Source organism: Carassius auratus, chromosome 5, assembly GCF_003368295.1.
Source record: "Carassius auratus strain Wakin chromosome 5, ASM336829v1, whole genome shotgun sequence".
Lineage (NCBI taxonomy): Eukaryota > Metazoa > Chordata > Actinopteri > Cypriniformes > Cyprinidae > Carassius > Carassius auratus.
In genome coordinates this window covers 9,706,314-9,732,156 of record NC_039247.1, presented here as the reverse complement: position 1 = coordinate 9,732,156, position 25,843 = coordinate 9,706,314, and the positions used below count along the sequence as shown (strand labels likewise).

At 38.0% G+C, this 25,843-nt stretch overlaps 1 protein-coding gene across 3 annotated transcripts; it reads left to right on the top strand.

Annotated features, from left to right (window-relative positions):
* The first annotated feature begins 892 nt into the window (after positions 1 to 892).
* Positions 893 to 25,843, top strand: LOC113074296 (glutamate receptor ionotropic, NMDA 1). Of its 3 annotated transcripts, XM_026247083.1 has the most exons (21): positions 893 to 1,671; positions 4,882 to 5,016; positions 5,531 to 5,707; positions 7,378 to 7,440; positions 8,177 to 8,274; positions 9,064 to 9,185; positions 9,896 to 10,070; positions 10,611 to 10,755; positions 11,378 to 11,464; positions 11,573 to 11,708; positions 11,790 to 11,917; positions 12,114 to 12,278; positions 12,921 to 13,039; positions 13,457 to 13,569; positions 13,704 to 13,852; positions 14,445 to 14,602; positions 15,853 to 16,014; positions 16,181 to 16,290; positions 16,611 to 16,756; positions 21,184 to 21,294; positions 23,767 to 25,843. In XM_026247083.1, the coding sequence occupies exons 1-21, from the start codon at positions 1,423 to 1,425 to the stop codon at positions 23,830 to 23,832; spliced, it is 2,814 nt and encodes a 937-aa protein (XP_026102868.1). In that variant the 5' UTR covers positions 893 to 1,422; the 3' UTR covers positions 23,833 to 25,843. The 3 variants fall into 3 exon arrangements, with proteins under 3 accessions (XP_026102868.1, XP_026102856.1, XP_026102860.1); XM_026247071.1 differs by lacking the exon at positions 21,184 to 21,294 and having other exon boundaries at positions 1,423 to 1,671; XM_026247075.1 differs by lacking the exons at positions 7,378 to 7,440; positions 21,184 to 21,294 and having other exon boundaries at positions 1,423 to 1,671.

Genomic DNA, 25,843 nt, shown 5'->3' with positions numbered 1-25,843 from the left:
GCACTTGCTGTAACCAAACAAGACTGTTAAAGTCTAAATTCCATCCATGCATGACTTAAGTTGCAATTGTTCTATCCCTCATAATGAGTGATGTCCTCCCAGGCACCAGTAATGATGTAACCTAAATGCAACATCAAAATGAGGCATCCCCTCCCCCCACTAGAATACATATATTATTTCTATATTTGATGTCATTTTTCTTACAGACTTTTTTTTTTTTTTAAGATTCCATATGTTCGATTTATCGTATAAAAGCAGTCTTCTAAGTTACTGTGTCTGGAAAAACAAGACTTGCAAATCAAGCCAGAGATGCTTGTTTCCTTGGTAACGGGGTCTCGTTGAATTTCTCCATTGCATTTGAACACGCCTGCTCTGGATCTGTCTACGAGTGATAGATGGAGACAAGCTCCCATTGATTATTTTTATGAGAAAAAGCATCGTTCACTGTTTGAACTGAAGGGGAAACAAGTATATGGACAGTTTGGCATTTGAACGATGCAACGATGATAATGAATGTATGAGGATGACATGAATTTAACGATTTATCAGTTTGTCATGAACGGATCTTCCCAAAGACACAAGCAGGGCAACATTAACTTGTAATGTGTCATATAAAAAGGAAACCACATCTAAATGTCACTAACAGATTCATGTGAAAGCATTAATGGTACGATTCTAGCCTAAACCAGTTTGTCTGGTTGCTTCTATCTGAGAAAATCCTCGACATGTGATGAACTAAAAAATACACGAAATTAAGAAATGATCGCTTTTATAATCTAATTTTTAATCTGCCAAATCACGCGAAACTAATACGTACACCTTCCTGGCCTCGTGTGACGTAAACATCAGCTTTAGAAAATCCGTCCAATTATTTCAATCATACTGTACTGTGAGAGGACTAGAGATTTTCCATGAATTAACGTAAATGTTTTTAAAGTTTATTCGACCGTGACAGCTCCGTGATATCAGGCGTAATCTGCGAGTGCGCGCATCAGTGCGCGAGCACAGCTCTCAGCACCAAGGACAGCGGTCTCTCACAGAGCATCAGGTCACCCTTGACAAAACCTTGACTACGATTCACTCAAGAGCGGGAGAAGTGAATGCAGATGACTACAGCATTACTGCAATACTGATTATTCCACCTTCTCCAGAGAGAGAGAGAGACAGTGCATATGTGAGGCGACTATCAACAGGAGCGAGCATCATTTCCCACAAAGGCGTGTTGATGTGGTTCTTGATTATGAACGGGTTTCAAGAGCGGACTCAATGAGTGAAGCTCATTCCTCTGCGGAGTAGACTGAGGTGATCGCATTCCAGTGCTGCTGGAGAGGACGCAGTGACAGCGGATCTGTCTAATCAAAGCACATCGACACGCATCCTCCACGGGGCACTCAGCTTGACTCCTCTGCCATCCAGGGCAAAATGCGTCTGGTTCTGTTCGCTTTCCTCATCTCGTGCTCCTGTGCGAGAGGCGGATGCGAACCCAAGACTGTGAATATCGGGGCTGTCCTGAGCCAGAAGAGATATGAACAAGTGTTCAAAGACGCTGTCACCCAAGCCAACAACATATACGGCAAAGACAAGTTCAAGATGAATGCCATTTCAGTCACCCATAAGCCAAACGCGATCCAGATGGCACTCTCCGTGTGTGAGGATCTCATCTCTAACCAGGTAACACTCGCAAACCAGCCTCCTCGACTCTTACGAAAAGTCAGAAAAACGCATTTTAAAAATACATTGTAATAAAATATTTGAATAAATAGATCAGATTTTAAGTGCGATGTCACACAATCTTCTAAATGTTCGATTTTTAAGAAGAAAAAACGCTACTTTAAAATAACATCTATCTTTTTATATTAATCATGAGACATCTCTATTATATTTGTATTATATCGTTCATATTTTAAACCTCGACCAGATCTATCTATCTATCTATCTATCTATCTATCTATCTATCTATCTATCTATCTATCTATCTATCTATCTATCTATCTATCTATCTATCTATCTATCTATCTATCTATATTTCTATCTATCTATCTATCGTTTCAGTTGACTTTCCTGTAAATTAGAATTGTATTTTTAAAAGTTGCCTATAAAGCTTTAATTTTATTTATAATTCTTTTTGATACGTTTTTGATACGAATTAATTCATTTTCATATTTTCATATATAATTTATATATTTTTAGATTTAAGTGTTTCTGGTAAACGCGAAGAAAAATATATATAGCCTATGCTATATTTCGCTTACAAAATATTTTAAAGTCTGAATCATAAACGTGAATTAATTCACGAAAATAAATTTTCAGCCAACTTTAGTCATTGTAACTTTGTATTCTGCAAAGTCAAATGCTGTTGGGAATCTCGAGTTTAGAGCACGTCGCACGCAAGAAAACATTCAACAGGATCCGAGGTCCATTTTGACCTTTCCGATGAGTGAGCATCACATCGCTCAGAGCTTAGCCTACATGAACAGAGACTGAATCATGTAAAGCACATAGGATATGTTGTAACCTGGGATACACGTGGAGTCATATAAATACAAATTCAACATATGTCAAACGTTTAAAGTAACGTCATTCACCCCTCTATGAGGCGCCATGACATCACAGCTGGCCCACCGCCTCTATTTTAATGATAAACGTAAAACGAGGCCAACATGGCGCCAGCCTCGTAGATAACAGCTGCTTTGTTCTGGGAGGAAAGCTCTAGCAAATTATTACACGGCGGTGGAGGTAGAGAATATGGGCTTGAACACTGTAATACGGATTACCATCCGAGTCACACCCGTCCAAGCTGGCACGCGCACACACATAAAGCTTGCGCACGCCGTTCATGACAACATGCAAACTGCTGATGTTGGATCAGCACTTTATTTTGTACTGTCAGCTGGCTTCTCCAGCAAGGTTAAATAATTGCTTTGCATTTTAGAAATGCATCAATCACAAATAAAAACTTTCAAACTAAAACCCCTTACATTGGGGAAATGTTGGCCATTTCAATGGAAAAGAAATACAAATATTACAGTAAAAATATCTGACTTTAACTGCAAGTTACCTTACGTAACATATAAGGCAAAGCAATTTCATATATATATATATATATATATATATATATATATATATATATATATAGCATATATTTAACAGGAAAGTACATAATGCACAAATGTAAGTAAAACATTTAAATATATATAACAAACTTTGCCCTTCATGACAACTGTGAGGGGGGTGAATTTTTTATAACAAATTTTTTTTTATTATATTAAGCCGTAAAGTTGCCTAAATAAGGGCGTGGCCAATTGAGTGGCAGGTGAATCGCCGGCTCCGCCTACTTTTGGCTTCAAAAACGCTCTTCGGAAAACCTATGGGTGACATCACGGACACTAAGTCCATGTTTTTATACAGTCTATGGTTTTTATGAGTTGAGCTGCGTAAACATACAACCATGTCTGCATTTGTGATCGGAGAAAAAACAAACAACAAGCTACTCTACACTGCTCAAAACACACGTTTGAATCAGCAAATGCATATTTAAATATAAAACATGTACTACAGGCTGTGAGTCAGCAGCGCTAGACTGTCCTTGCAAAGATGGAACTGCCTCATTTTATAGAACAGCCTTTGAGCTCAGACCCATTGTAAGCTAGTCTGCAGGTTCAGGAAAAAGTCCTCCGTAAAATGCGTCACACAGCTTCACACACTGCAGGCTTTAGTGAGGAACAGCTGGCAGATTTGACCAACCACACATGTGACGACCCCGGGCTGGACTCCACTTCATCCACAGTAAAATCTGATCCGGCGATCCACAGTGGCAAGTTCATGTATTTCCTAAGCGACCAGCACGAATCAGCTCTAGACCTGATGAAGTGGATATCATCCTCTTTTGGAAGGCAAAACAAAGTAGTTTCACTCTCACAACGAAATACATGGTCCCCACGACATGGCGGCAACAACAATACTACAGCGAGAATAAAAGTTATGCCTTCTTTCTTTACGTGAACATTTGGGTGGTGATAGGCAAATCTTCCCACAATGTGACATAGACATGTGGGGGCATGTTTAAAAGAGGCTTTTTAGGAGAGCGTTGACAATTATAAAGAAAATCTCTTTGGATTGGAGACTTTAGCCTTTGCAATTTTACAGATCTTCTTTATGCACCAAGAGTTTGTTACACTCCAAAGAGAAAGAAAAAATTTAAATCGCATCATATGACCTCTTTAAACTGGCTGACTACATTATCCAGTCTATCATGTGTCTGCACACCAAAAAAAAAAAAAAAAATGGTAAATATTGATTTGAAATTATTTTGTAATTTTCCAGTATTGTCTCAAAACTTTTGCTAAGTAAAAAATAATCGTACAAGAGAACGTAGAATATTACTGATTTCCTCCGTCTGAGGTCAATTTTGCTGCAGTATATCAGTGAAACCCAAGATGACGCTCAATGCATATATATTGCCCAATAGTTCCCTACGAAGTGGACTTCACTTCACACACCAAATAAAGTGAGATTTCTAATTGCAGAAGCATGTTTAGTTTAGGCCCTGCACACTGTAGAGGGAAGAAAAGTATATGGATACCTTGTTTCACAAAAAGCATGGTCTTCTAGTTTACTATTAAGTATAGTTAAAATATTGTTATGGGTCTGGTCATCAGTATTTTTCTATTATAGATTTTAGTTGGTCAAGTAGGTTTGTATATACATTTTGTCATTAATTCATTAGTGATGTACTGATCAATTGATTTATTTTAAAATATATTAGGATACAGGTAGGCTACCAAAATAGCTTAGAAGTGTTAGAAGTGTTTGTGACAAATTCAAATCAAGTGACAAAGCTTTGCCAGATTTGTCTCCTCACTATGTTCCTCATGTCTTCAGGTGTATGCGATCTTGGTGAGCCACCCACCCCAGTCCAACGACCATCTGACTCCCACTCCAGTGTCCTACACAGCTGGTTTTTACCGTATCCCTGTAGTGGGCCTCACCACTCGCATGTCCATCTACTCCGATAAGGTGAATGTGGAAGACCACCAGCAGCTGATTTATGACTCATTACATTTCAGCCAGAAATTCTGCTAGCGCTTCACTGCAGATGTCATCTTATCCTTTTCTTCAGTCACATTTTAAATATAGTTTGCTTGTAGTCTTAAAGTGTGAAAACCTTTTCTGCAAGATATACTAGTGAAGCCCTGAAAATATATTTTTAAATGATGGTCCACCTCCATGATGTTTTTCTACTCCTCGTTAAAGGCAGAATCATTTGATAAATGTTTATTCGTTTTCAGTTCTAGTGTGGTCATTTTTTAGACCTTGAATTAAAAACTTTCATAAATACTGCATATAGCATTATGATCAATTGACTCTTTTAGATTCACTTATACTCTCTGCCTTATGGCATCTTTGGCACGCTTAGAAGTTTAGATCCTTCTCTAAAGTAATTACAGTTAAAGTGATTAAATCCTAATGAACTGAAATCGCCTCAGGCTTTTGAGATTCACTAGTTGTTTTCCCCCAACCGTCCATCTAGAGCATCCACCTCTCCTTCCTGCGCACGGTGCCACCCTATTCCCACCAAGCCCAAGTGTGGTTTGACATGATGCGTGAGTTCCAGTGGAATCACATCATCCTGATTGTGAGTGATGACCATGAGGGCAGAGCAGCACAAAAAAGACTAGAAACCCTGCTGGAGGAGAGGGAGACGAAGGTGAGATTGTGGACTGCCGACTCACACGGCCCAGCATGTAAATGAGTGTGCGTAAGTCAGTTTGTGTTCCTGTAATCAAAATCTCAGAGGTTCCTCTATATATGTTAAACGTTTCCTTTTTTCTGTTGTGTAAACACATTTCTTTCCATTGGCTAACATTATTTATGCCAGAGGCATCAGCAGCGTCTTAAGTGGTTTATCTGCAAAACTTTGTACTTTTCTACTCATCTCACATTGCTTTTTACCATAGTCAGATCCTATTTGTCTATCCACAACAGGAGCAAAATGAGGGACTTAGCCTGGGGCTGTGCAAAAAATCAACGGCAAGAGAATTTGGTTGCTTTGAGTTTCTGGGATTCTGTGAGCATTTCTTCCCAGCAACAGACTATGACTGATTTATTGAGTGAGCTCTGTGTGCAGCTTTGTGCTGTTCAATATTGCACATTTTGTAAGAAAGTATTTCACAACAAATCTGAAGATAAAGGAGGTTACACACCATGTGAGCATTAAACCTCTTCAACTTTTGCATTTGTACAGATATGTATGATTATAGTGAAAAGTTACACATGCAATTTGAATAGAATAATGATTTGTAATTCAGTAAAAAAGAGACAAATCTTTGGGATCTGAATACATTAGCATGGCACTGTGTTTTTAGGACACCTGCAATGTTATTTTCAGTACTGGCAGCTCCGAGGCCAGCTGTTTCGTGCACAATCTCAGATTGTTCGAGAGTCAGTAGAAGGGCTGTTGTATTACAACAAAACTTTGCCTGCATGTTGTCCACATGGTTGTATACACACACACACACACACACACACATATATATACACACATACATACATACACTTAATTAATTACTAAAAAACAATCATCCCACAAATCTGGATGAGAATATGTTAAGCTGCTGAAGCCTAAAACAGGCACAAAAAAAAATCTTAAAAATACAAATATGTATTAAATGCATAATGCATAAAAATAATCTCAAATAATCCATGTCAATCCATTTAATCTAGCAGAATTTTACTTTTTAATTTTATTTGTGCTCTGCAAAAGCAAACAAATGCTTGACAGACAAACAGAAAATATAGTTATCCAGATCCTGTGGCTCTGAAAAATGTAAATTATCTTGATAGAATGCTTGACATTCTTTATTTCAATATTGCCACAAGTCTGGACAGATATGTCTTGTGGCAGCAACTTGAATGTTCAGTAGCTGATGTTCTTTTACAGTAGATTGGTGAATAAAGAAATTAAAATCAATGGATGGGATTAGGTTGCGCTTGAATGTACTGCACAATTAACAAACAGAAATTCATTATAACGAAATAGAGTTCAAAATATATTAGCATTTATTATTAATTGTGCTAAAGCAAGGAGCACACTCAGGGCAAGTGTATTAAAATAAAAATATTTATAAATGAAATATTATGAAGAGAATTAAAGGAGGAGAAGTCATCATAGTAATAGCATACAGGTTCTGGTCATGGGATAGATAAGGTTGTTTGCTCCATGTAGTCTTTGTTGATGTTTTTGCAAGCCCCAGGATTAGAGTTTCCCAATTTGAAGCAGAAAAGTGGAGATTTGTTGGAATGCTTTACTGCGCACCATTTATAACTGTTTATAATATTCTGTGTCTGCATATTTTCTCTGTGCACATTATTCATCAGAATAAAAACAGGAACTATGAAAACCTCGACCAACTGTCCTTTGACAACAAGCGAGGACCCAAGGTATATTTGCATGGTCAATGCACGCCGCCCAAAAGTTATCTGAAACTAGCCACTAGAAAGCAGTCAAACAATCAACAAACCGATTCCAGAGATCCTTATCCTGCCAGCACGTCTATTTATTTGTTTGGATTCTTTTTATGATTTCAATCGAGAATGGGTTCTTTTTTCTGTTAAAGCGTATATACAAAAACTCGCCCCCCCACCTCTCACTTTTTTATTTTTGTGTAAAGGAATGCATGTATTGAAGCCAGCAAGATTGCAAGTCTATTCTTTTGACACAGTGCGTGGAGATCTGGTCGTGTGGGACAGGCACTATCCAGATGTTACTCCCACCTTTCTGCTGCATTTCTTCCTTTTTGTTGTTTTTTTGTTTTGTTTCTGGTTGGGAAAGAAGCCACCACCACCACCACCACCTTCCTTCACCTGTTTTTTTCTTTCCGGTTGCATCAATCTTCTTCTCCCTCTTCCTCTAACATGCACGATTTTCCTTGGAATCTTGATTCCCTTGAGTTTGCATGTGAAAATGCAGAACTTTTTACCTGCTCCAAGCTTTCTTAGGTTTTTTTTTCATCTAAGCAGAATATTAAGCAGATTAACTTTTTTACTTCATTTTTTCCAAATCCCCTCCCTCCAAAAAAAAAAAAAAAAAAAAAAGAGAGAAACCAAGAAAAAAAATGCAAGTGGTTCATGGTGGGGATGAGTCAACTACTTGACTAATGTTGTGTCCTAATCCCAGGCAGAGAAAGTGCTCCTGTTCAGCCAAGACACAAATCTGACGGCTCTGCTCCAGGAAGCCAAAGAGCTAGAGGCCCGAGTTATCATCCTGTCTGCAAGGTGAGTTTGTCACTGTTTAACCCATCACTCCTAATCGCTAATGTTACGGAATAATACATGTGGCTAGTGCAGGCGAAAATGGTGTAGGCTGGGTTGGAGAAATAAAAAACTTCCAAAACATATTTGTGCTGCTATTTAAATCATTTGGAATTTGAATTGAATTGGTCACATCTCACAGGAAATTTAGAATTCAAATGGATTAGAATGATAGGACTTTGATTGGACTGATTAACTAGATTGCAAGTAAAGGAAATTCAGGTAGTGCATTCTGGGAAATAAAGTGTTCTACCCTGGGACTGTATTACAGAAACATCCTAACTTAGAATTCTATCCAATCTGCTTAAAAGAAAAATGTAAAAGATATTCTAGGTGCACTGCATATATTTCTGAAAAGTGAACCAGTTCAGTGAATTTCTACATTAAAATAGGAAAAAGAATAGAAAGAAATGAAGCTAAAATGATGTCCAGACTCAGTACAAACACATCACAGGGCGTTCTCTGATTAAATGAGCCAACATCTAATTTGTTAACAAGAGATTGCCTCAAAATGTCAAACAGTTTCTCTGCCCTTCATGAGTCACTCATAATCAGGCCCACACAGGCTTAGGGGAAATCTGAGGCATTCTGCGTAACATGGCAAAATGTGTTTTACACACTTGCTGGTGACTAGAAAAATACACTGAGAAATGTGTATGTGATACTCTGATACTCGTGCTCATAACATAAAAAATTGGAAGTGTTTACTACAATTACTCCAGTCTCTTACTACCAATCTTTACCCACTCGCAGTGAAGACGAAGCTGCAGCCATTTACAAAGCGGCACGCCAGCTCAATATGACAGGCTCTGGTTATGTATGGCTGGTTGGAGAAAGGGAGATGTCTGGTAAAGCACTGAGTGAAGCCCCAGATGGTATGTATTTTTCATCCTCTCCATTTTCATCCACTCGTTCTCTCTCTCTCTCTATGTCTCTCTCTCACAGGCTTTTTAACAAATGGAATATGTTTGCCTTTTAAGCTTTTTATGCGATTACAATTTGCAATCCCCATCGGCGAATCAGTGTCTGTGCTGTATTGCGTGTTTAAACGTTTAAACATCTCCGTGTTTAAAGGTTTTAAACACAGTGATTCTTTACTCATTGTACTGTGCTTTCTGTCTAATGTTTAATTTGTTTCATTTTTGAGTGTTTGTCCTTTCTTTCAGTAGACAACAAATGATGCAATTAAGAGTTGTGGTAATCCATATTGGTTTGAATGTGCATACATTTTTAAGGTTTGGCTGTCATGAGTTTATTTATAAGTGGTGCATTGCTACCTCCACATTGAGGTGTGGAAACGATGGTAAGCGACAACCGCACTTCTTTGTTCCCGGCTTCTTTATACACATCCATGTTCAACTTCACGCCATTCTACTCAGTGCTGTCCCTGTCCTAACCCCCCCATGACTTTCACAGTCCTTCTGTCTGTTTTGAGACAATTTATAGCCCATATGCAATGCACGTTTGTTTCTCTCTCTGGCAATGTGTGCATTTCTTTATTACGAGTATGCTTTGACATGCTCTTGAAGTGAGAGTCGTATTGTGAGGCATTGGCCAACACCATGTAATGTTGTCAACTGGGCAGGCTTGCTCGGCCTTCAGCTTATCAATGGCAAGAACGAGTCTGCGCACATCTACGATGCCGTGGCTGTGGTGGCCCAGTCCATTCAGGAGCTCTTTGAGAAGGAGAATATCACAGAGCCTCCTCGAGGCTGTGTTGGCAATACAAACATCTGGAAGACTGGCCCACTCTTCAAACGGTGAGGCCAGGGATGAGCGCTGGCTAGCATTCGCTAGCTTTCCAACCAACCATCCATTTGCTGTCATGCATTATCATACATAACCACTGGTCTGGCACTGACAAGAGTGGAAGCTTTCACACCACAAACATTGAAATCGTTAGTTTTTGGCTTCTGAAACCATGCCTCGACTCATCAAACAGAGTAATAAATGAGTGCAAGGACACATCAAGCCTGTTAAGTTGTTGATTACATTGGCCTTGTGAAATCTGGTGGCACCTATTTGCATTTGAGACCCAATTTGAGACCCTTTAAGGTGTCATTTCTGTTCTCCTATGTCTGTGCCTGCACATTATACGTGCCATCTGACTCCACCCCACTCACTCGACACCCCCTAACTCTTCCCTAGTAAGTCGTCATGTCTTTTCCTAAGACATACCTGCATCTCCCATCTCTGAATTTCTGGTAAACTTCCATTACTTCCAGTCATCGTCAATGTCTTCCTTTTTTGTATAAATGAGCATTTTGTGCCTTTTCTAAAACCCCCCTCTGGTGTATTAGAGTGCTGATGTCATCCAAGTATCCAGATGGCCTGACAGGCCGCGTGGAGTTTAATGATGACGGAGACAGGAGGTTCGCCCACTACAGCATTCTGAACTACCAGAAAACCCGGCTTGTGCAAGTGGGCGTCTACAATGGCTCACAAGTATGAAATCGGCTCAGGCTTTTTAATAAGCTGTCCTTCTGCTCAGTGCAAACATTTGCTATTTTAACAGTTTGGACAGTTCCATACTCTAATTTTATTGTAACACTTCACAGTAAGGTTACAGTATGTAAGTATCATGAACCATCAATGAACAGCATTGATTTATCCCCAGAAATGTTCATTTATAAAATGGTTCATTTAGTTAACATTTAAAGTTAACATTTAACCAAGAATAAGTTTTAAAAGTGATTGAGTAAACGCACTGAAAACACTGAAAAAAAACAACATTTATTCCAATTATTTTAAATGATGCTAACAAAGATCCCCAAAGTAAAAGAATTTATGGTTCCACTTTATTTTACAGTACGTGTACTTACATCTACTTATAGTGTACTTACGGTGTATTTATCTAAGAAAGTTCTGGTAATACAAGGTAACTACATGGGGTAGGGTTAGGTTTAGAGGTAGGTTCAGGATTAGTACCTAGCTATTACATAGTTATTGTAATTACTATAATAAGTACATAGTGTACATGAGGAACAGGTCAGTAAAATAAAGTGCTACCGAATTTATAGTAATGGAGATCAATGAATGTGTTTGATGACAAAATATTTTGTTCTAGGTTGTAATGAACACTCAGAGGAAGATTATTTGGCCAGGAGGAGAGACTGAAAAGCCAAAAGGCTATCAAATGTCAACACGATTGAAGGTACTTCATTGGAAGGCTTTTTTATTCATCTTTTTTTTCTAAAATAATAAATAAATAAATATAATAAGAACATTACATTGACATTTAGTTGTCTCGTTCCATTGCTAGATTGTCACCATTCATCAAGAGCCCTTTGTCTATGTGAAACCAACACTACGAGATGGAACATGTAAGGAAGAGTACACTGTAAATGGAGTCCTGATCAAAAAAGTGATCTGCACTGGCCCTAATGAGACCATTCCAGGTAGACATTATGTCTTATATTATATACAGTTTGTTGGACTAAAGTGCTTTGTCCACATCTGACTGGTTTGTGTAACTATAGGTCGCCCCACAGTGCCTCAGTGTTGCTATGGGTTCTGCATTGACCTTTTAATCAAGCTTGCAATGACAATGAACTTCACCTATGAAGTGCATCTAGTCGCCGATGGCAAATTTGGCACTCAGGAGCGTGTGAGTAATCCGATAACTTTATTGATTCTTCACCTGCCTGAAGCTTTGCATGTCTTTTCCAAGGTCATGCAACTGGGCTTGTCTGCGCATTTCCAAGTCTTTCTTCACAGATGCTGTTAAGAATCTGCTGAAATATACATAAAGTAAAGTGCATTTGGGCATGACAAATTGCTTATGGTTATCTCCATGACACCAGGTAAATAACAGCAACAAGAAGGAGTGGAATGGCATGATGGGAGAGCTCCTGAGTGGCTTGGCAGACATGATTGTGGCTCCACTTACAATCAACAATGAACGAGCCCAGTATATAGAGTTCTCAAAACCGTTCAAGTACCAGGGGCTCACAATACTTGTCAAAAAGGTAAGCCTCAGATGACCTACAGATCATCAATTTAATGTACAGACTTTAAAGAGACAGTTCATTCAAAAATGAAAATTGTATATTTGCATTGAAAACCAATGGCATCCAGTGTTGTTGTAGATCCCACTACCTTTCAATGTATGGGCAAAAACGGTTCTTTAAAATATCTTGTTTTCTGTTCCACATAATAAAAAAAAAAAGTCATACTGGTTTGCAATAATATGAAGTTGAATTTTCTGTTTTTGGATGCACTATCCCTTTGAAACTGTATTATTCCCTAAGACCAATGAGGGGGGGGGGGGGAATTGAAGATCTGGGGTCAGTATCATTTGATTTTTCAACTTCAAGTTTCAAATAAAGTATCTGAAATGTAATTAATTTTTGGAAAAATCCTCTGAGAACATGATTTTCTGGGACGGAAATCGTATTACATTTTCTTGATTTAATGGAATTCCCCGAAGTGGGCTTATCTCTGTACTGTGAAAATGCTGTGATAAATCAATTGACTCTAGAGTAGAGTGAAATCTATTAATACACCTCTGATCAGTGTAGATGTAGACTCCATTTGATGCTCCATATAGTGATGCATGTGGCGATGTGGGTGGTGTTTGTTGGATTGGATAAAGCTGTGTTGTTTTGCAGGAAATACCACGCAGTACACTGGACTCGTTCATGCAGCCTTTTCAGAGCACCCTGTGGTTACTGGTGGGTCTATCGGTCCATGTTGTGGCGGTGATGCTCTACCTATTAGACCGTTTCAGGTAAAGGACAATTTGTTGACCCCTTAATGGGGTAGTTTATCCAAAAATGTACTGTGTGTCATCATTTGCTCACCCTCATGTCATTCTAAAGCTGTATGATATTTTGTTCTTTGGAACACAAAAGAAGATATTTAAAAATATATATATTTTTTGTCTGTACAATAAAAAACAAAACAATGAAGAATCAACATTCTTTAAAATATAAGTATATCATGAAGAAAATGACAAAGATGACAGGATTAAATTTTTTGGGGGTGAACTATCCCTTTAAGCCTCATCTATGAATAAATGTAAGAATGACTGAACACACAGATGTGAGAATGAAGCTTGATATTAAGAAAGTCTGCAGAAGATCAACATTTTCTTAATTCAGTTCAATAACATTTGTCTTTGACTGATATGCGCTTTTCTGTGCAGCCCGTTTGGAAGATTTAAAGTAAATAGTGAAGAGGAAGAAGAAGACGCCCTCACCTTATCCTCTGCTATGTGGTTCTCCTGGGGTGTACTTCTGAACTCCGGCATTGGAGAAGGTAGACATCAGCAATAAGATTATTATTCGGTCGGTTGGCGCTGTGAGGTGGAAATATTGCTGACTCTGTGTTTGATTGATTTGCAGTAAGCATAATTTTCTTTAGCACTCTCACCTCTCCGCTTACATTCACAGGTGCCCCTCGGAGCTTTTCAGCAAGGATTTTAGGTATGGTGTGGGCTGGTTTTGCTATGATTATAGTTGCATCTTATACTGCCAATTTGGCAGCCTTCCTAGTGCTGGATCGGCCTGAGGAGCGCATTACCGGCATCAACGACCCTAGGGTGAGTGCTAAATATGAAGCATGTTATACAACAGAATATCAAATAAGACCCTAAATTACCACGCAAGATTTCACATGCTATAAAAACACCACTTATAATTAACACAGCGAGGACACATAATTAAGGGTAATTTGTTCACTACGGTTATTTTTATTTGTCTTGTTTCATCGTAACAACCTATGTCAGTTCTGTCATATGGGCTGAGAATTGACAAAGGACTCAATGCAAACATTCGAAAAAAAGAAATTCAGAAAAAAAAATATATATTTAATGATATTTTCTAATATAAAATGAGATATTTATTGATACATTTACAATCGTGTCAATCTTACAGTGGAATGTGCATAGAAACATGACTTGAGTGAACATTTTTAGGTCATGCTCACTTTGGTTTGCCTTTATTCCCACAGCCGTTTTCCTCTCAAAAATATTTCATGTCATTTCAGAGACAAAAAAAGTCAATTTTTTGGATTTGCAGACACCAAACACCAGTTAACTTTAATAATTCAGCATGTTTTGAATAAATTTATCTTACATGGCACCCATTTATCATAGTTCATCCACACCGCCCCACTGTTACCTTGTATTCCAGCTGCGAAACCCATCAGACAAGTTCATCTACGCCACAGTGAAGCAGAGCTCTGTGGACATTTACTTCCGGCGCCAAGTTGAGCTAAGCACCATGTACCGCCACATGGAAAAGCACAACTACGAGAGCGCTGCTGAAGCCATCCAGGCTGTGCGAGACAAGTCAGTCAACAATCACAGATTCCACTAATAATAGTTATGCTATGCCAGAACAGGTTTATTGGGAGCTGTTGTATTCAGTCTTAAAAAACACAATATTCAAACACTCCCTTTAGAGGCTGGGCATAGATACTGATGAGAGGAAGCGGGCAGCAGAGAGCTAAATTACCAGTCAGTATAAAGGGTGATGCATGCTCCGTTCCCATCAGTGAGTGTGCAAAGAGAAGAGAGAAGCTAAACTCCTGTTAGAGTGATTCAGTACACTACTCATGCTGAATACAAAGCAGGGTAGGGAGCTGTATTTTAAAGAAGGACCTTCACTACAAGGCTAAGATGGGAACAGATGGCAGACTGCCAGTGTTTTTAATATATTTTCCTTACTGATTTTTAATATCTGGAGTTCTATAATCTCCAGTTATTAGTTCCACTTACCTCTATTTAGAAGATGCAAGGTGTTTTTTTTTCTATTATTTTTTGTTTTTTATCCAGATGTCTGAAACGATAAAAAAAATTGGATTTTTTTACTCCTTCTTATTATTTAAACCTGCCAATAAAAAAAGTTTGGGATTTAAAAAAAAAAGTAGAACAAAGAAATGTTGTAACCTAAAATGTAGGATAAATACTTCTGAATTATTTCTATTAAATGAGTCAAGTTGTGTCATTTATCTTGTGACTCTTTGTACAGACAGATCTTGCTTCCACTGAAGCACAAGATGTTCTTTGGATCATTCTCAAATCATGCTGGATCACGTGAATCATCAGGTTTCACACAAACTTGTAAAGTTAATGCAGCTTGTGTGCTGCTGTCATTAAAGCAAAAGATACTAAAATAAGACATTTTGACATTTCTGTTTAATGAATTGATCAAAAGTGACAGCAAATAACTTGTTACAAAACATAAAACCTTTTATTCATTAATGAATGCTGAGGAATTTATTGTGGTTTTTAACAAAAATATTAAGCAACGCAACTGTTCAGCACTGATAATCATAAGAAATGTTTTTGTGGATCAAATAAAGTGAAAATTCAGTTTTAATTAAAATGCAGTTATTTGAAATTGCAATAATTCATAGTCTTACTGTTTTTACTGTATCAAATTGTGCAGCCTTGATGAGCATCATAGACATATTTAAAAATCATATGAAAAATATGAATGCCATTGTAAAGAAAAATCCTTTCAAATAGCAAAAATGAAAATTTTATCAAGACATATTGAAGTACTTTCATTATATATATTTTTGTTCTACTCATAGCAAACTCCACGCGTTTATATGGGATTCAGCAGTGTTGGAGTTTGAGGCCTCGCAGAAATGTGACCTGGTCACCACAGGCGAGCTATTTTTCCGCTCTGGATTTGGTATCGGGATGCGTAAAGACAGCCCATGGAAGCAAAATGTCTCACTGGCCATCCTCAGGTAATCTCAGTCGAGACTAACTACAATATGCAGATATACTTTTGTTTGTTTTTCGCTTTTTTCTGTTCCTTTCACATAATCCCTAGGCTTACCACAATCTGTCAACTGTTTCTATTTCTGGAATAACGGATTGTAATACTGATGTGTTGGGTCTCTGAACTAATAGTTCCCATGAGAATGGCTTCATGGAGGACTTGGATAAAACCTGGGTCCGTTATCAGGAGTGTGACTCCAGAAGCAATGCACCAGCCACACTCACATTTGAGAATATGGCAGGTATGATCCACCTCTCATAGGATCCCTTTTGCTTTTTAACAGCTATTAATGCTGACCCCAATCAAATCCCTCAAATTATTTCGGTATCTGTGTTGTTGGTTTGTTAGTAGGGGTTTCTACTTGACTGTAGCATCAGGCAGCAGATTAGTAGTAGTCACATAATGTCTCTGCTCATTTAGATTTAATAAAACCAACTTTGTCATATCACTAATTGTCACTGAAGGTCACGTTGCCAAAAAATGAAGAATGTATTTGGAAATGAATCTCTGTCAATGTGAACAGGCCTCATTAATAATCTCTCTGTATTTTTCATCACACAGGCGTGTTTATGTTGGTGGCTGGTGGTATCGTTGCCGGGATCTTCCTCATCTTCATTGAGATTGCATACAAACGACACAAGGATGCGCGCAGGAAGCAGATGCAGCTGGCTTTTGCAGCAGTTAACGTCTGGAGGAAGAACTTACAGGTACAGCTGCCTCCCATCCCCTCCAGTGGTTTCTGCCACAGTCACATGCCTGCATCCGTTAATGATGCAAATTAAAGGTCAATGATGAGGCACAAATTAACACATCACCAAAAGAGCAAACTCAAAATGAATAGCCAAATAAGGCAGTCAAACTGAGCAGCAAATTGTGCAGTAAGCTAATGCATTTATCAATTTATTAATGTGTGCTTTCACTTTTAATTAATTTCTGTTGCACAAGGGATAAGGGGTAAAGAGTTTACAATGAGATTTCTTTCAGATCAGTAAACAAAGCTTAGAAATGCAGTACAGACATATGCTGCATTTACACTGCAGATCTTGATCCCCAAATATATAAAAACAACCCGCTTATACCTTCTTTAAAAAGTGACCCATATCCGATATGTGCATTTACACTGCACTGGCTTAACTTGACGTAGCTCAGTGCATTAGACAGTGATATTAAAAGACCAAACTCTGCACACACTATTAATAAAGCATACTTTGTATTGAAAAGCAGATGAATAGAGTCACTAATAACAGCAGCAGTGACTTAGTATGTGCCAGATTTTCTTTTCTTATTCTTTTCTTTTTCTTATTTAACACAAATTAGAAAAATGAATACTCTTCTAGTCAACTAGAGAGGTTTTATTTGTTATAGATATCTGTGCAGTGAGATGTTTCAGAAACATCTGACATATAACTCGCATTAGCAGGAGAATATTCAATCTGTCCGCTTACACGGCAGGTGAGGATGCACGTATATGATTCATATCAGATTTATTTCCACATACGAACGAGGCATAATACTGATCTGCGAATATCAGAATACATGTTCTTTTTTTCCTGCTGAAACATTCATGGGTCATATACAATTTGTGCCAGAATTGGCCACTTCATCCATGCAGTGTAAATGTAACCATAAAACACTTAGCGGAAAACAATAAAGACAACCAGGCTTTAATAGGGTGAGCTAACAAGGCTAATGAGACACAGGTGCAAACAAACAGTGGACAACCGGGGGAAACAGCTGGTGATCATGACAAGTGGTATATTTTTAAGAATATATGATGTATGCCAACTGAAATAATTGATTTTTATTTATTAAAGCCAAAGATGTGATTAGCTAGATCTGGACAATTTAAAAACCTTTTCTAAACTTTTTTTTTTAATAGCCAAAAGCAGAAGATTAACACTGTCAAGTGAAATGAACACAAAGTAAATATTTTCCAGAATTATATATTTGTAATTTGCTTTGGCTGTAGTACAAGGGCAATATAAAAGCTAAAAATGTATCTTAGGAAACACCATGTTGTCTTTAAAACATTATACATAACAATTTTCTCACATACAGTAGGTAGGTCTTCGGTAGCAAAAGCTTAAAAGTTCCTGCTTTAGATCATACAAATAAAGCATAAATAATAAAAGTAATCAAAGTATAATTGACAGTTATGCTCTGCTTATAATAAAGTGTGATCGTGCATATCTAATAAATGAATGAAACCTCATAGTAGTACAAAAATGCCTCGAGGTGAAAAAGTTAACACGCCTATGGATGAATTTGGGCATTTGGCCATGCAACAGCACACAAGTGTGCAAAATTATTATTTTATAATAATAATAATAATAAGAGTGGTTGTATGCAGATCCATGCAAAGAAATATTTCTTAATGTCCAATCAAACTGCGCAGCAAGATAAAGCAGCTCCTGCAGCCTCACTACTGCCAGTGGCATTGCTTTTATTGAGCAGCTTGACAAATACACACACACACACACACACTTTAAAGGAGCCTGTGAGTCTGCTGTGGAGTCAGGAAGATGCATGCTGAGCAGGCAGGCCGAATGTCCCTGCTGCGCTCTAGTGGGAATCAAAGCGTCGTCACGGTCTATACAGATCAGTGTCTGTCGGCTGCTGGCCTCCAGCTGTATCCATTCACAGTGGGTCACAGGCCAACATGATGTCTAGATGTTGGCAAAACGTAACAAGGTCAGCCCATTTGAGACTTGAGACCTGGCTGGCTTTCACAACACATGATTACTGCTCTGAACTGATGTGAATGTTGTTGGAGCAAGTTTCCTAATGGGAAACAAGTCATTGAGCGTGGCCTTGTTACTTTAAACCCATTATTAGCAAGGACATATTTCACCACAAGGCAAAACCTACTAAATCTAACTAATGGATCAACTGATTAACTTCACACATCAGAGAGTCATGTTATAGAGAGTTAAGTGTTTTAACCTGCAGGCTTTACCACCTACCTGAGTCACAAGACAATGTTGCTTGCATAATACGCCCTCATGTGCCACCCACTTCAAGTCAGAGGTCCGGCATTGTTGAAGGCTCATAATTTGTGATGAAAAAATTTTTTTTATTTCACCGTTGACAAAGTCTTTTTTATGGATTTTCTTCCCACTGTTTATCAAATAAAAGAAAAATAATGCTTATATAATTTAATTGCAAATGAGCTTTCATGTAATCCCCATCAGAATGGGCAAATATGGATGTTTATTTAACCAACACTAATGGCAACCAAGTGCTCCAATTAATAATTCTTCCCTGAAAGCTAAAATCAATTATTCCACACAAAACCCAGCACACTTATTCCAGGTGCACATGCAATGTATGCAAAAGCCATACACACTACTTCTTCCCGAATGGATGAAAAGACAGATCTGCCCCGGACGCATTTGCATTTAAAACCGGAGCGAGCCAGAAGCAGATCGGGAGCCCATGTGATGTGGGCTAGCTGCCCACTCCAGAGGCACTACCTCATCACAGCGCTTTGAAATGCAATGGATGAAAACACTGGCAGTTAAAGGAGCTCATTCGGTCACCCTTTCTGGAGAAACCAGAATGCATTATGTGAAAAAAAAGAGATGAAAATATTAATTTGGGCATTTTTTTGTGTCTTGTCTTGTTTCGTTTGCAATGTTTTTTGAAAGAGGCAGACAGTGACTAATGATTCACGAATGCTGAAAGAATTTAAAATCTCTTAGAAAAAAAAAAAAAAAAAAAACGGTTTAATGCACTTTACTTTACAGAACCATTTTGGATGACTTTGGATTAAAGTCCATTTTTGGAGAACAGTTATTAAATATTAAAGAAAAAGAAAAATTAAAGAAAGAAATCCTGCATAATTGTCTTTTATTCATTTGAGAAAAACAAAGATTTGTCCAAGTCATCTGATCCAACCAACATGCAAAAAAAGAAAAAGAAAAAAAGGGAACTCTGCATGTTTCTTGATCATAAGTCTCTTAAATATCAGAAAATTTTACCTTCTTTTTTTTTTTTTTTGACAAGGTAAGTTCAAATTGTAAAATGTTTCTCTCCAAAAACCGTTATGATACTAAATAATTAAGGATATTTGTAAAAAGAAAAATATCATTTACCCTGAAAAATTTATTTTAAAACTGTATTTTTAGTTCTGTACTTGATGGTTACAAAACTTGACATGAGTTATTTAATTACATCTTTTCTTGAATATGGTATGAACGGTTTTCAAACTAGGTAAAACCAACATGAATACAAATAGTGCATGTGTTAAAAAAAAATCTTTATTGTGGAAACTCTTATACATCATTGGCATAAACTGGTTTACTAACCTGTTTGCCATATAATTAATCATACTTTGCTGTAAAGTAAATTGCAGCTGCAGATGTTCACATTTTGAGTCAGTCACTGTAGGGGATAAGACATATGGTCCAAGTGTGCTAGTCAATGAGGGAGTGATGGTGCCAGCCAAGGTCAACTGTCATGTCATTCATTTTGCATTCCCTTTTTGGTTCTATGTACTGCATGTCTTCTGGTTGAATTCACCAACCCCATTCCCGACACTCTCATCTCCTCTTATGAGCCCTCACATCCCTTCCTCATCCCTTCATACGCCCATTATACCTTCACCAGGGTATAATGCTAAGGAACTGTGTTAAGTTCGTCTGATTTTTGAAGAGTTATTCATTTTCCTTGAAAACACAAGAACATCTTCTCACTTTAAAAACGGAGCCTGTTTTTTTTCCCCCATCAGATTGCGTTCTTTTTGTTTTTGTCCTTTGCTAATGCTTTGGCTTTCCATTTATGGAGTTGCAGAACTGTGAATGAGTGTGGTCTGATCACACGATCCACAGCAGTCCTCCTCCTCTCCTCTCAGGATTGTAAAAGAGTCGAAGTAAGACTTTATGTACACAGTCTATGCCAGTGTCCTCTTTCCTTGTAGAGTCCTGTAGGTGCGTAAAAGCACCATTCTGGCTCACACAGCCGAGATGGAGAGTGGACAGGAGACGCCATGTTAATTGTGATAAGCACTTAAATTAGCAGGGTAGTCCCATTCAGTAGCTTTAAAAGTCAAGGTGGGTGGTGATGATTGGAAACCAAACATGCTATTCCAGAGAGCAGGAATAATTGTTCTACATATACTGTATATTTATTTTAGGATAGGAAAAGTGGTATAGCAGAACCCGACCCCAAAAAGAAAGCCTCTTTTAGGTCCATCAGTACCAACCTGGCCTCCAACATCAAGAGACGTAGGTCGTCCAAAGACACGGTAAGAAGATTAAGAAAACGACGCCCTGCCTGTAATACTATCTTCTCGCTCTTTTTCTTCCTCCTCCACCTCGGCCTGCACTGTTTCTTTCACTTTCTTCCTTTCTCCTGTCATCTCATCGCTCCTCTCCAAAGCAACCGTCTCATCTCAGACTTTCTTCACCCTCACACATAGAGTTACAGTCATGGCCACATGTCTGTCAGTCAGCCATCTATGCTCCATCCAGACATCTTTTGGGAAAGCCCAAACGGGGATCTAGCTGCCAGGGAAAGTGTGGAGAGGGAACCGTGGAGCAGATTTTGGGGGGGCTTGAGGGTTTGCCCTTGCAGGAGGGGGTGAGGTAGCTTCTCCTTCTTAGCGCCTGTGCTGGTCTTTCTCCTGCACCTAACCTGGATGTGACTTTACTTTATGCACTTTTCCTTTTATCCTTTCTTTAGTTGTACTCGTGTGTCTCTCCACTCACCACTCAGTCCTGTAACAATTATTTCCATGTACCTCATCCTCCTTTTATTTTCCATTTTTTCGCTGTCACATATTCACCCTGTATGCCTCCTGCGATGTACAGTACGGTATCGCCACTAACAACCAAATACGAGTGACGCTAAAATAACCTGGGCTGTTTCCCCGGCAGGCCTGCACTACCAAGATCCCTGCATTTATTTTTAACCATCCTATGTTTTCTTTGCAGTTCTATGAATAATAATAATAAAAAAAAGAATAATACTTTTCATTTTCAGGAAACGCTGCTCAGATGGGTTTTGGGTTTACGTTTACAATGCATTGAACTCTCAGAGCTAGATTCCCAAATGAGTTCATTCACACAAACGCCTCCAAACTGTGTTTCTTCAGTCCCACAGGTTTAATAAGATGTAGCTCTCAAACCAAACCGCTACTGGCTCTGAGGATTCGATACAAACAAATGTGCAAGCACGAACACAGACTATTTCATTGCATTACTTTAATTGGTTCGGAGTGAATTCTTATTCAATTACTCGCTAGGCATTTTCTGGGTATGATTGACCTAGGGCTTTGTTTCATACCCCCTCAACTTGAAAAATGACTCTGATCGGCAGCTCATTTGGTTTACAAAGAAATATCCATGTAGCTCACATTTCAGTTGGGTTCTCCTTTGGTGAGTTTAAATAATTTACAGCGCTGTGGGTGCAAAATGTGTTATTAAAACCTGATATGATTTTTAAAATACATTTTCCAGAGATGAAAACAGAACAGGAGCAGATTAAAGATACAAAGTCTACTAGCTAAACCGTGCCAAAATGTATTTTTGAATTGATGTTTACCCATCACAGTCCTGATCATCTTTTCTTTTCTATCAGTGTTTTTTATAAATGGATTTGAATGGCGTTTTGAATGTCGGTGTCCACACCACATGCCACACTGCCTCTCTCTTCCTCTACAAGCATGACCCTTCTGGTTGTTGTAGAATAGAGCTCTAAAGCTGTTCCCCTGTTTGTAGACAAGGGGCGCTGTGATTATGACTCGAGACTAACTTGGAACACCATAAATAACGTTGTTATGAGTGTGAGGGTATCACAACACCCACTAAAGCCACTGCTTTCAATATATATTATTAAAACTATAGCCCGTACCTGTGAATGTGATTTTAGATAGTTGTAGTGAATTAAAGGGACAGTTCATCAAAAATTTTAATCTTATAATTAACTCAGCCTCAGTAAATTTTGCTTGACATAACCTTTATTAATGTATTTCTTCTTCCAAACACACGCTTATATATTTTGAATAATGTTTTTGTCCATACTTTGAATGCAAGCTAGGTCCAAAACAACACCCAAGTGACTTTCATTGCATAAAAAAAAAAAAAAGACACTGGTAGATTCTTCAAAATGTCTTCTTTCGTGCTCCACAGAGGTTCACAGTTGGAATGACAATATGGATGAGTGTAATATTTTCCTATGTGGAGATTATCACAATAAATAAACCTTTCAGTATAATAATAGTATAGAATCACTGAGAAATTGAGAGCTATTGAGGGTGAAACCTGTGTCGAACTAGAATGACCTGCACCTTGTGACTGACTGTCATATTTCATTAGGACAGTTACTATGGCGACAATACTTCTAGGTCAGGTAAATTATTAGCCATGGGCCGGGAGATAGAGCACTCTCGTTTGTGCCATTACAGGTTTCTTGTGCAGACATTTTGCATGTGATATATCGTACCTGTTTAAGGAAGCGTATTCGTTTAGGACTGGAAGCGTGAGCAATGATCCTTTAAGGAAGCAATTGTGCAGTAATGAATCCGTGACCTTGTTCACTCTATTTATCTGCGACAGTCTAGATGACAGATAAACATGGTTTGCAGTGGGTGGAGAGACTGCCTCCATCATAACAACATGAACTAAATACCGGTCACGGGAGGCACAGTGCATATTTAGGATTATGCAAATATACATGCTCTTACTCTTCCCTTTTTCTGTTTCCTCCTCATCTATAGCCATATCCTACGGACATTACCGGCCAGCTCAACCTGTCAGACCCCTCTGTGAGCACAGTGGTGTGAAAGTGGAGAGAGAAAGAGAATTTGAATGCAGAAAGAAAGATAGAGAGACTGGAAAAGCAGGATGGTGGGCTCTGAAACAGACATCTTCAGCACCGTCATTTGAGCAAAATCCACCCCGTCTCAGCATATGCACGCTGGATATAAAACTTTCATGGACACACTGTGCCAGATTCAACCACACTGGAACAAATTCACACTGCCACACATTTCACACTAGACTAACACAGACACACACACACAAAGTGCTTCACTTTTTACAGTTTTTTGCACATATCTAAAACGCTTTTTTTTTTTTTTTTGTGAAATATGTAAATATATATAATTATGTTTCATACAGTACTCATGTAACATATGTCTTTCTACCTCCACTTAAGATACATGTAGCTCATCTCAACACTTTGGTAGTGTTTTGGTGTTTTTCTCATTTGAAAAGAGCAAACACAGACCATAACTTTAACTTCTTTGTATTTAGTTTCGAAAAAGTAGATTAGGGTAGAAATTGTTTTGCTATAAATATTACAGTAGGTGAAAGTTTGGCACATTTTGATCATTGTTGCACTTTGCTGTACACTTTGTTTCTTAATATGCGATTCTCTCCCTTCACTGCCGTTTTCAAAACACGCTACTGAAGTGGTCCAGGTTGCTTTGGGCATATACTTTGGATCTCTTCTCGCTACTTTGTTTACTAATTTATGTTTTTAATCTTTTGTACGATAAATAATTCCTTTTTGGATGAGAATATCGGCATATAATATGGGGTCTATCCAGACAGGGGCTAAATGTAGCAGGTCTGACCTTGTTTATCAGAAAAGTTTAAAGACAAACCTTGAAACGAATGAAAGGAACCCGTTTATGATCAAGAGTGGCGTAGATGTAATGAAGCAGATATTATTACAGGATCTTTTGAGTTTAATTTTGAACCTTGCTTGAAATTCTCTGTAATAATTTCTGTATCATTGTGTGAGCTGGTAGCTGGCATCTGTTTGCTACCACACTGGGGACCTTTCCTCGTTTATATATATTTCATGTCATTATAATATATGAGCAGTATTTATATTATGTAATAATAACACTAGATGCTATTTCCATTGTTTGTCGTCAAGCTTTTGCTCTGTGGACTAGTTAAATGGTTACCAGCAAAAGTGGTAATTTATTATACAAGTCGGTTGTCTTTTTCTGTGGGCTTTTAAAAGCATACTGACCAATAATAGACATATTAGATCATTGTATATTGATATAGATTACTGTACATCGTTTGTCTCAATCAGTCCGAGGGCTTTGCTAACTATTGTGAAAAGTTTAGAATGTGAACTCTGCGGACTGTAACTGTAACAGTAAGTTATGGAGCTATTTTATAAGATGAACACATTAATATGAGGACGATATATGTTTTAGATTAAAACTGAGAGTTTTTAATAGAAAAATATTAGATTCATAGTTCAGGGTTTGGTTGCCTTTCCTTGAAAATGTTATGTTGGGTTGGGTTCAGAAAAGTGTCTGAAGTCCAGTTTTACTGTGAACATGACTGTGAACTGCTTGTGAATTTCGTTATGAAGCGTGTGACACATTAAGCAGATACACATATTCTCTAGATTCATAATTATCAATACATAGAAAACAATATGCTTCCATATGCAACCGCTGTGTCCATTAAGCTAATATTTGATCACATAATTGGAATCAATGTGGTGAAAACTCACAACACTGGCAGGAATAAATTAAATTGTGCAGCCTGAAGTACTTGTGAGGCTCAAGAGGAAGCACATCTTTGACAAACAAAGCAATGTAACCTGTCCCATTCACTGTTTTATGCAAACAAGCATTTTTTTTAAAAGCTTTAAGATATTGCAATCTGTTTTCACAATACTTCTCGACCACCAAATGTGCTTTTGATGATTATTCCAATACTGTTTGTGTAAAAAAATATGTATGTTTAAAAAATGTATAACTGCTACACTCCAGTGTGCCAATAAAGAAGTATCAAATAAAAATGAAAACAAACCTGGATTGA

Coding starts and splice junctions, on each gene's coding strand:
- LOC113074296 (XM_026247083.1), top strand. CDS start 1,423: ATGCGTCTGGTTCTGTTCGCTTTCCTCATCTCGTGCTCCTGTGCGAGA. Junction 11,709..11,789: donor CCCTAATGAGACCATTCCAG/GTAGACATTATG, acceptor GTGTAACTATAG/GTCGCCCCACAGTGCCTCAG. Junction 16,757..21,183: donor TCTGGAGGAAGAACTTACAG/GTACAGCTGCCT, acceptor TATTTATTTTAG/GATAGGAAAAGTGGTATAGC.